Source organism: Mytilus trossulus, chromosome 1, assembly GCF_036588685.1.
Source record: "Mytilus trossulus isolate FHL-02 chromosome 1, PNRI_Mtr1.1.1.hap1, whole genome shotgun sequence".
Taxonomy (NCBI): Eukaryota; Metazoa; Mollusca; class Bivalvia; order Mytilida; family Mytilidae; genus Mytilus; species Mytilus trossulus.
In genome coordinates, this window is record NC_086373.1 from 7,680,546 (window position 1) to 7,693,293 (window position 12,748).

The following is a 12,748-nucleotide window of genomic DNA, read 5'->3' on the forward strand; positions in this document are numbered from 1 at the left end:
AAACATATACGTTAGACAATTCTTTAATCTATTATAATAATAAAACATTTGTAATGACTTGTATCTAATTAAATTTGAAACTCATTTTTAGCAATACTATACATTCTGCTTTCAAAACCATTGCAGTTATAAATCTAAAATGTGCATGCTGTACTATTTCTAGTTACATATGTGTAATAATTCGCTTAAAAAATATTTTCAAAGACAGTTTTTCTTACTGAAGTATTGTCATGAACAGAATTTCATAGTGAAATATTGTCCAGAAAGAGGTGACAAAATTTCATAATGAAATATTATCCAGGACAATATATAATTATGAAATACTGTCATTCGACAATAGATAATAAAAATCTAAAAATACATATTCCTAGTTTGTCAATCAAATAATCATGAAATATTTAGTCTAGTAATATAATGACTATAAAATTAGCGATCATCGGTAATCACATACCGTAATCAAAAATACCCATGGTGCTCCATACGCAAAGGACGTACATACGGATAACATTATTAGAAAACACTATTATAACATGTTTCTCTTCCCTATACTTTACCTGACCCCCAAGCATGTCCGAGGAGTTAAAAATCAACAAAGCATATGCAGAAAATTACAACACATGGCGCAAGAAAGAAGAACTCCAGAAACGTAAGAACAATGAAATCAATCTCGTCTATATAAGCATATATTTTTTGCACGAACCTATCGTCTAGAATTGTAAATATATTTTACACCAATCTAAGTGTGATACTAAATCAAGAAATGTCCTTGTTGCATACACACTTGTTTTTAAAGGCAGTGCTTTAAGGCCTGACTTTTAAGTCATGAGGTTCATCTTTTCATACGCAATCTTTGCTGGGGGTCTTTTGGCCAGAAATAGATCCGGAAATGTTCGAATTTCTCCTCTTCTTTTTATGGTATGATATGGTTTTTGTTTCTTTCATTTACATTGGGGACTAAAGAAACGATCAGTGTGTATTGTTCGTTTTATAGTACTTGTTTATAGTGTGTATTTTGCATTATAAGCAGTCAACCTGACTACAAACTATCATTATTTGTATATTCCGTGTGGAAAGAGGTCGGGTCAATTTCAAGTGTTATCTGACATCTAAAGATTCTTTAATTAGTTCAGACGTTGATATAACAATGAAAAGTCGACTGAACATGATTAATATTGCATCTTCTATAATTCAAAGCGGAATTCGGTTTATGAACGAGAAACTGTAAAGCGTTTTCAATTTCGGTATTAGTTATGTATGTTGTCTACGTATTATCCTGGTTCCCGGTACTACGTTCCGGGTATTAGCTATTTGATATATTTGATGTGTAACATTACAATCGGGTACCAGCCAATCTACGTGTGTATGTGTACATGATTTTCCGCCAAAATGACCGACTTAAAAAATAGTCCATAAACGTTCCGTATAATGATATGCAAATTCATAATTAATCGTAACTTTTTTTTATCTTTGTATAATTAATATAACAAAATGGATTCCACAAAATTGAAAATAGCGTTATTTTACAAGGATTTCTCATATTTTTTTCACTTCCGGGCGCAGTAATACGTATGTTTTGAAGAAGCTCGAAGAATTTGACAAAATTGAGAAGGAAACGGATAGATATACGTCCTTGCTATCAGGTAAAACAATTTAAATGTTCAGAACAAACACATTTACTTCACACAAATAGTACAGGCTTAAGCTTTTTATTGTCTAGCTTATACACGACTGTAATCAAGTGTTTAAACGACGGCGGGGACCTACAAGGTACGGGTCATACTGGGTCAAGTCTAAATATGTAAACATATCCACGTGCTATTAGGTAGAACGCATTGTAATGCAATATCTACAATTTTTTCCTCCTTTATACATCGTTTAACCAGATATATTTCTCCTTTTTACATCGTTTAACCAGATTTATTTCTCTTTCAAATACACTTAAACACGGGTTGTATGTACGTATCTTTTCTAGTGTTTTCTTTTCCTTATTAAAGTTCATTTGTTAATGTTTAAATATTTTTGAACGACTGAACACAGGAGTGAATGAATGCAACAATTATATATACTGAAGACTTGGGCTGTACCATGATAGTGTACGTATAACATACTGATAATTATTCTAGCAGTAATTATGTTAATTTAGGATGTAATGTCTAAATATCAATGACAATGTAAACAGGAACAAAACATTGACACGAATGATGCTCTCTTCTATGTTATATAGTTATTTAGGTATATGTGTTGCACAAGTTTCAATTAAACTTAAGTTATAAAACTTTTTTTCAGGGCACAAACCCACTTTAAAGAGACTTGTCTACTGCCATACCCATCCTATTTTCATGCACCATTTGCAAGCAAGAGACTGAATGGTTTGCAAAATTATAAATCAGGACGGTGTCCAATTAAAACAAAAGAACTAAACTGGATGAATATTGTAGGAAAAATCTAGAGCCAGAGGAAAGTTTTGATTTGTGAAATTGGTTTTCCTGAAAAGTCATTCATCCTAGCCTGCAGAAAGGAACTATAACTGTCCACCACCAACTGACGAGCTAATGTTGAGCTTCACATATGGAATTACTCAAATACCATCAATGTCTATGTTTTCAGCACAGATTTCACAATTTATGACACAGCTGTGCTTTTTTTTATACCTGTTAAAGAGTTGTATACTAAATTTTATTTTTTTTATCAATAAATATATATTATATTAATTGTGTCATCTAAGAACTTGTATTTTGCCAAAAGATGCATACTAGTGAATGAAAGTGGTGCAGTTCATTTTGCTTTGGTATTTAGAATTGAATTACAATTGTTCATGTTATTGGAATGCATATAAAAATAAGGAGATGTGGTACAATGTATATGATATTTAGTGAGTTTATCCAGCAAAAGTGAATAAGAAATAGGTATAAGCAGTTACAGGTACTACTGTACAATCTCGAACAATGAGAAAAACTCATACCGTAAAGAGAATTTCATATTTACAAGTAAGTTTTATTTTTGCGTTGAATAATTTTCTTCTATTGTTTTAATTGCAAATATGGGAAGTGGTTAAAATGCCAATGAGACAGCTGTTATGGCCACAGAGCCTTAATTGAAAACTTCTTTTTCATTCATAACGGTAGATTTTGCCTGGAGTTAGAAACATACATTTGTATCTGCCAACTTTTCAAAATGCACATGGGGGTTTTACGTGAAAGATGGTTCATATAGTCATACAAAACCTTCAAGGGGGCCTTCAAATGGAAGCAGGACAAGTTGCCCCACTTTTTAAAAAAACACCACAAACTGATTTATCAAATCGCCCCACATGTGAAATTGGTTAAATCATGTTTAATATTACTCCTGCCAACTCGCCCCACATGTGAAATTGGTTAAATCATGTTAAATCAGGGTTCTCGCTAAGGATTTTTGAAGGCGAGTCCAGGGACTCGTCATTTTTGGCGACGGTGAGTCATGGTAACTGTGTTCAGTTTATACAAAATATTTCAATATTGATGTATTTGTGGACTCACCAGTTTTGAAAATGGTGAGTCCAGACAGATTTTGATGAGTCCAGGACTCATGGATTCGCCTTAGCTAGAACCCTGTTTAATATTACTCCTGCCAACTCGCCCTACTTATAAAAAAACGGTAATTTTTTATTAATATATATATATATAATTAAAAATAAAACTCGCACCACTTTAATGAAAACTAATCTACACAGAATACAAACAAACGGAAAATTAATTTAATTACTATTATTGATATATACTGAAATGATAATTCTAAAAAAAAAACTGATTGTTGAAGAATAAATGTAAGTTTTGAAGCTTAGTTATTTGCATAACAATTGAAAAGAAACCTGTTAATTGTATCATAATGCAATATAAGGAATTGAACTTATATTCAATGGGATAACATCTTTTTCCATACGTGGGGCGAGTTGGCATTACTAAATTCATCCTGGTTAATAATATATTGATCTAGATTTCACCGATTTCCATTAGGTGGGACCAGTTGGCAGGAGTAATATTAACAGAATTTAACTTATATACAACGGGATAACATCTTTTTACATAAGTGGGGCGAGTTGGCATTACTAAATTCTTCCTGGTTAATAATATATTTATCTAGATATTATCGTTTTCTATTAGGTGGGGCGAGTTGGCAGGAGTAATATTAACGGGATTTAACACAGTTCACAAGTGGGGCAATTTGGTAATCCAGGTTGGGGCAGATTTTTTATAAAGTGGGGCGAGTTAGTGAAAAAGTGGGTCTATTTGCTAATGGGGCGATTGTCATGGATTCCCTTCAAATTTATTCTAATGTGGTTTTTAGCTTCTACTTGCATTAACAAGCTTATAGCCATTGTTGAATTAATTGTCTTCTTTAAATAGTCGACAAAATTGCTCTTGAACTCGATGGGGGAAATACTCTGCAAATACTGACAGTTGGCAGGTATGGTCATCAAAAAAGTTGACATGTTACTATGTACATTTACCATTATGTTACTTGATGTTCTTGCTATACACACATGCAGTACAGAGACTAGTCAATCTTTGTGAACTATTTTTTATGGGAGTCATAGAATATGCGTATACAATTAATAATTAAAAATTGTCTATTTATATTGAAAAGGAAAAGTTCTTATATGTCTAAAGAAGAGGGACGAAAGACACCAAAGGGACAGTCAAACTCATAAATTTAAAGCAAACTGACAAGGCCATGGCTTTAAAATGCATTTCATGGCGAGGCACAGAAAATATACTGTAAACAGTAGACTATAGATATAGGTGAACTAGGTACAAAAGAACTCTAAATCTTAAATTCTACAAACCACCTCTGTTCTATGGAACATAATGATATAACTGGACTAGAAATACACACAACCTGTAATTAACTGCCTTTACAGCGCCTTCGCGCTTTGATTAACTATGAGGATAGTAATGCCCTTTACCATTTGACTTCAAACGATCAGTACGCTGCCATCATCATCAATCCTCAATCTTAAGGCCTGTTGACACATCATGTTCCTATGTGCAGTTTTTCTCTTTGGTGAGTTTTTCTTGGCATACATGTATTTACTTCTCTGTGCTTTAGATATACATTGATAGTGGGTCTTTCAATGGATAGAAACAAGTGCCTGTCTCAAATTAGTTATAATTTACTGGGAATTGTCAAAATAGCATTATCTTGATTTGTCAGAGGTCTTAAATAATTATCGTTAGCGTCATTTTGGGAAAACTTTATAATGTGATGTGTCAATCAGTTAATTTTTTTTTATCAAGTAAAAGAAAGTGTACATTTCATTGTCATTCACCAAAAATAATATTAACATCATATTGCGAGAATATTTAAGGTACCCACATTACTACCCTCCACTGTTATAAAATGTAAATATTAGTTTGGATTTTCCCCTGGAATTTTGTTGATAGAAACAAGTGCCTGTGCCTTGTTGGTACCTTTATAAGAAGTTTATTTTTGTAGTGAAAGATAAATATGGAGATGTCAGTGATCTGGATTCAGAATCAAGTTCATCAGAGTCTGAGGATGAAAATGCTGAGGTATGAACATGTATTAACTTACTGGTACACATGAAATACATATTCTTTTGGTTTGATAATATCAAGATTTTGTATACTATACTATACTGTCTATATATTATGATAATTTACACATCTTATGATAATTTTCACTTTCTATGATTTACTCCACATTCAGAATAACTGCATTCTCTTCATGCCTTCTACTCCTTTTTCCTCGGCAAATATAATTATTCCAATACCAGTGGTCTTGTAAATAGACCAAAATAAAAGTGCAACCTAACTCCCTGTTTAAAAACACAACAACAACAACAACAACAACAACAATACTTTATTTTAAGAGGGTTACACAGTTAGCTATATAACTAATCTTCCCTGAGGCCCTCGTAATGAAAAATCAAACAAAACACAAACATATACTAGTACATTGCATACATACATTAGCATAAAAAGTCAAGTGTGATAATAATGTTCAATACAACTTGATAAAATGTGATGAAAAAATAAACATGATGACATGATCAGTTTTTTATATTATTTATACAGCTAGGTTGATTTCAATAAATGATCTGTTATTTTGTATTTGAAAGAATTAATATTTGTAATATTTCTTAACGGTATTGGCAAATTATTCCACAAGAATGGTCCAGAATACATAAAAGATTTTTTGAATAATTCTGTTTTTGGTTTAGGGAGTATGAGGTTTCCTTGAACAGCATTTCTCAAGGGGTACGGATTTCTGTCTGAAACATAATGAAACTTGTTAGTAAGATATGATGGGGCATCATTATTAATACACTTAAATGTCACCACTAACTTATGATATTTTATTCTCTGTTCAACTGTCATCCAGTTTAAGTGTTTGAATAAGGGTGCAGAAGGAGCGAATGGGTCTGTTTCTAGTATTAATCTAGCAGCCCTCTTTTGTAATTTTAATATCCTTTTTAAACCCTCACTGCTACAACTACTCCACACTATACAACAATAATCAATAAGTGGCAAGATATAACCATTATAGAATAATTTTCTGCAGTCTAGATTTAGAAATTTTTTAATCTTTAATAGTAGATATAGTCTAGATGATATTTTTGAGCAGATCAAGTCAATTTGGGTTGTCCATGTGAGGGAAGGGTCAATTTTAATGCCTAAAAGACTTTCGCATGTGGAAGATTGTATCACTTGATTGTTAATAGTTAAACAACTCTCATTGTAATGTGGCATTGCTCTTTGCTTCGTTCCAATTATCATATATTTTGTTTTATTTTTATTGATGAACATATTGTTATCATTGCACCATGCCTCTACACCATGTAAATCTTCTTGTACCTTTGACTGAAGAGTTTGATAACAATTACCAGAAAGATGTAAGGTTGAATCATCGGCATATAAATCAGTGCAACAATTTTTCATATAAATAGGAAGGTCGTTGATGTATAATATAAACAGAAGGGGGCCTAATATGGAGCCTTGGGGAACACCATACTTGATATGAAGTTTTTCAGAATGAGCATTACCAATTTGTACTTGTTGAGTTCTTTCATTCAAATACGATTGAAAAAAAGAAACAGCAGTATTATCAAATCCATAAATTTCAAGTTTTTTACAGAGGATATCATGATCTACTACATCAAAAGCTTTCTTAAAATCCAACAGGACTGCTAAGTTGATATTACCATCATTCATATCCTGTATCCATTTATCTATGATATTGATAAGGGCACACTTGTGCTGTTAAGGCAATGCACTTTATAAGTGGCCCTTTATAAACATGTAATCAATTTTCCATCAGAAAGTTAAATAACATTAATGTCAAACACTTAATGATTACCATAAGATTTATAGATTATGTTATTACAATGTATAATCAATTATCGGTAATTCATATATCATGTAAATTTTCCCTTTGATCTTACTGCCTAATATTTTTGAGTATCAAGGTACTGGCTGTATCACTGAAAATATTAGGCAATACATTGTGTGATGTCATATTTACCCATAAACAGAATAATAGGTTGTTTAGTTTTTGATACTGGCCATATCATGAGGAATATCTAAACTCACCCTAATGGGCTCGTCTAGATATTCCACATAATATAGTCAGTATCAAAAATGAAACTACCTATTATTCTTTATTTACTGTAGGTAGTAAATACTAAGTAATTAATACAATGTACCTTATTGTCAGGTAATTACTAAGTAATTAATACAATGTACCTTATTGTCAGGTAATTACTAAGTAATTAATACAATGTACCTTATATTCCGGTAATTATTAAGTAATTAATACAATGTACCTTATACAATGTACCTTATTGTCAGGTAATTACTAAGTAATTAATACAATGTACCTTATTGTGTAAGTAATAAATACAGTGTACCTTATTGTCCAGTAAGTACTAAGCAATTATTACAATGTACCTTATTGTCCATGTTATGATTGAGTTTGAATATTATGAATGTATCATCACGTCACATCGAGTATGAACTCCACACCAAATTAGATTTTAAGACATTCAAATACAAATATGCCTTCCCAGAAATGTCATCAATCCTAACTTGAGACAGACAGGGTGTGAGTGTCATAGACAAACACCCTGCTAAATCCTGTCCTGATGAGTTAATCAACTGATTTTAGTAGTTTATGCATATGTTGTTCTATTACATTGCTGTCCGAGGTAAGAGGAAGGTTGGGTGCCAGCCTTCATGTGTAACTCAGCAACATTCTGTATGGACCTGTCCCAGGTCATGAGCCTGTATAGCTGTTGTTGTTTTGTTGCTATATATCATATTTGGTAAATTTGTTCATTATTTGTTCATAATCACCATGATCATGTGTGTTAGTTTTCTTGTTTGAATTGTTTTTAGGAATAATACCACTATCAGCTTTCTGTTATTAGTCCCTTGTTAATTTCTATGTACCGATTATCAGGTTATCTGCATGTTGATATCGTAAAATATCAGCTGAGAGACATAATATGAAGCTTTTTGTCGAGTGAGTGTAGCGAACGAGATCAAAAAGCCTTCATGTAATGTCAAGCAGCTGATATTTTACAATATCAATATGCAGATAATCTGATAATCGATTTATCGGGCTTTATTTGCGTGTTCCAGAAGTGTTTTCTTTGTTTCACCAGCACACAAAAGATGACTTGATAAGTTCGGGTCAAAGTTATTAACGTCGGTTCAAACATTATGACGTCGCTGATATGTCCGGGTTAAAGTTATTAAGGCCGGGTCAACGTATTTGACGTCACAAAGACATGATACAGAATAATATTAAGAGCTGAACAGAGTGATATAGACAGTGGGACGACCGATAAATTCAGTTATGCTGCCCACCCATGTTCAATCCTTTTATACATCCTACTTTTTTTTTGAAGAACCAATTTTCCTTGTTATAGATTGTTTTGTTAATTAAGTATGTGAATTTTACAGGGTCTTACAGCTTTAGTAGAGAGAGATTGGCTGAGAACTTATGCTGCTTTGAAAAAGAGAGATCCAAAGATTTATCAGAAAGATGTCAAATTTTATCACAGTGATGGTAAGTGTAATGTGTAATTAAACAGTCAAACCTTGTTGTGTCTAACTCAGTTGTGTCGAAAATCAGATGATTCGAGGTAATATATTGGTCCTGGTAAAATTTATGCTTGATCGATGCATGTTTATTTCTGATGAGTTGAACTTGGTTAAGTCTAGTAAACTTTATAGTCTCTTTGATGTAAAGTTAATATTAATTGACCCCAATGTTCTAAGAAATCAAATCAGATGTATTTCTTATGAAACTTAATAATTTTCAAAAAAGCGATAAAAGCTGTGTAAACACACTTATCACATATTTGTTATGAATACATTAGGTTTTGCATATGCAATAACCTCAAAATTGCCCGGGGCAAAAAAGACATATCCATATTGTGCCCTGTTCCTAATGACGTGACGTCATTGCATCCTTAACAACACGTTTGTGATAATTTGCTTAAGATTTTACCTTTTATGTATCATAAAATTGATATAATTTACGTTTTTTTTCTCTTTTCTGCAGAACTTAAATATGTGATAGAAAGATTATAACATGTCTTTTCCATATTGGCCCAGGTATCATCCCTCGACCCATATCAGCCCTCGGCTAAAGCCTCGAGGCAGATATGGGAGTCTCGGGAAGATACCAGGGCCAATATGGAAAAGGGCATGTTATAATCTATACTTATATAACAATTAAATGATATGTTAAGGTGACCATTAATTAACACCTTTCGTGATCGTCCAAGCGGAACTTTAGTTTGTTGAATATATTTCAGCCCTCGGCTAAAGCCTCGAGGCAGATATGGGAGTCTCGGGAAGATACCAGGGCCAATATGGAAAAGGGCATGTTATAATCTATACTTATATAACAATTAAATGATATGTTAAGGTGACCATTAATTAACACCTTTCGTGATCGTCCAAGCGGAACTTTAGTTTGTTGAATATATTTCACCTGACATAAAAACGTAAGGAATTCTAATGACTGAAGCTGATTACATAGAATGTAATTGAATCATTAAAATAAAAATTCATTAATTACAATAAATAAAAAGATTAAGACAGTTATGATCAATTTATAATAATTGAATAAAAAGCAGACAACCTTTGATCATCAAAATTCTTTATGATTTCATTTTAGATGATACTGATTCCAATGAGGGACCCTCCTCCTCCAAGGTGAAAGGAAAAAAACCTGTATACTTAAAAGATTATGAAAGAAAAGTTATTTTAGAGAAAGGAGGGTATGTATGAGGTTTGATAGGGTTTGTTGTTCAGTAAAACTAGGAATTGGGAATTAAGCATTTATATATACTGTGGATTCATTATTATTCCTTGAATACCAATTTCAATGCCAGGATTTTGTTGGAACAGAGAAACCATTCTCTGTATGATAAATGCAGACTTTAAGGATGACGAGAAATCAAATATCCAACAAATGCAAGTTTTCCTCACACTACGAAATTTGGTACCCACAAAAAAAAAAAATCCACAGTATATATTGACGCGTGTTTGGCGTAAATATAAAAATTTGGTACTGGTATCAACGATAAGTTTATTTGAATGGATCCTTATAAGTTGAAAACAACAGCTTCATTATTTTCAAGAGAACTTTTTCCTGTGTGTAACTTATGCATTAATGGAATAATGGATGTAAAGTTGATAACTAGTTTTATGTACATTTAGAGCTTGTTATTGGTGTCTATTGTGATGTTGATGTTCATGTTTTATCCATGCATGCTGGATCTATGTTACCAATACATGTACCGATTTTAAGATATAACTCTGAATAGAAGACATATAATAGATGTGTTTTAATGAATTGCTGAAAGTTTCTACAACATTTTTAATCATCAACCATTAACTTTTGACTTGTAGTTTTCCCTTGAAATAAGAAAATAGAGGTGGGACAGCTACTAGAGGTTTTGAATATACACTTACATATACTATAAAACAAGGTTGAATCCACCATTTTCTACATTAGAAAATGCCTGTACCAAGTCAGGAATATGACAGTTGTTATCCATTCGTTTGATGTGTTTGGACATTTGATTTTACCTTTTGATTTTGGACTTTCCTTTTTGAATTTTCCTCTGAGTTCAGTATTTTTGTGTTTTTACTTATTATACATTGTAGTTACATGTATTTGGTAAATCAAAATGTGTAAAATACTAATATTTATACATTTATATGAGAAGTTAGGATATCATATTTAAGCAGTATATATACATTCACCCACATGCTTATTTTCTTAAATCCCCCACCCAATAGTTAAAAAAACCTGTATAATTTGATATTTCATGAATGTTGCATAGATGGGAGTCGTTTTCATCAATTCAAAGCATATCAACCTCTTTATTGCTTTTCGAATTTTCACATTATGGTAATTGAAAAAAGAATGAAATAACACAATAAAACTTGAAACTAATATCATTTATTCATATTGTTGGGACCTTTATAAAATATATGTCAAATCAGGATTTTATTCAGGTTTTGTGGTTCATTAAACATGGAAAAACAAGTTAAAATTTTGATTCAGATTATTCACTTAAAATCCAGTAGATATTATATATAATACATACAATCATATTTAAATTCAAAATGAACAGTCAAGTCCATTTTCATATTCTGTTATAGTTTTCCACATTTCTAATGAATAAGTGTCATTTTTTAAAATATTCAAATAAAATAATTTGCATGTCTTATTATATAAACTACTTATCACAGGTTCAAAGTAGAACTTCGGCATAAACATATTTATCTTTAAGAACAAAGATAAAAATCCACTTCCATAAACATCCTCTAACCATAAAAAAAGTAAATTCTTTGACGCTTTGTACATATTTCTTACAACGTCAATTGACATTATGGAACTATGTCTGGCACAATATGGCAGATACTTTGTGAAAGGATATTCCTCCTGTGTTATAAACCATTTATTGTTTCTGTCACGAAACAGAACATTTTCTGTTGTCATTTTACATTCCAGAACACTTGATGCTTGTCTAGTATTTAGCTTCTCTGTCAAGTAGGGTACTAAGAGGGGGATATTGATTGTAATATCATCGTCCATCTTGATGACAAATTTCGCATTATTGCAGAAATTATTCACCCAAAACAAACAAAATACAAGTTTGTATGTTAAATTCCTGTATGAATCTATGAAATTACCTTGAATTATGTCCATGTATCTGTTACTTTCCTGTTCAATGTCTAGTTGAAGTGTTTCATTTTCTGTTTTACCGAGCACAAATACATGTTCAATGTTTTTATTTTGAAAACTAGAAATGGTTCCAAACGTGGATCTTATCAATGTTCGTCCAACAAAATTGCCTGGTGCCATATGTATGAAAATTAAAAGAAAAATATCTTTCCCTTTGCATTTTACATTTTGATTAAGTATCAATCTGTAGCGATGTTGATGGATAAATGGGTCCATAAGTTCATTATCCAAAGCATTGATGTAATAGCTCTCAAACTCTGTTGATATGTTTCTTCCGTGAAATATTAGTATTTTCTGGGTATCCTCTGATTCGGCTTTTTCTGTGGTATTTTGAAATATCTGCTTAACATTTTGTGAACTCTCCATAACGTCTTTTAAATTCTCTGTAAAGTCTTGTAAATTCTCTTGAACGTCTGTTAAATTCTCTGTAACGACTTGTAAATTCTCTTTAAAGTCTTTTAAATTCCCTGTATATTCT

General features: G+C 31.8%; 1 protein-coding gene across 1 annotated transcript in view; it reads left to right on the top strand.

Annotated features, from left to right (window-relative positions):
• Positions 1 to 538: 538 nt before the first annotated feature.
• Positions 539 to 12,748, top strand: part of LOC134714110 (protein KRI1 homolog) — a 38,870-nt gene continuing 26,660 nt past the window's right edge. The window contains exons 1-4 of the mRNA XM_063575359.1: positions 539 to 646; positions 5,473 to 5,549; positions 8,964 to 9,069; positions 10,189 to 10,291. Of these exons, the coding sequence (XP_063431429.1) occupies positions 568 to 646; positions 5,473 to 5,549; positions 8,964 to 9,069; positions 10,189 to 10,291 (365 nt within the window). The 5' untranslated portion in view covers positions 539 to 567. The remainder of the gene's footprint in view (positions 647 to 5,472; positions 5,550 to 8,963; positions 9,070 to 10,188; positions 10,292 to 12,748) is intronic.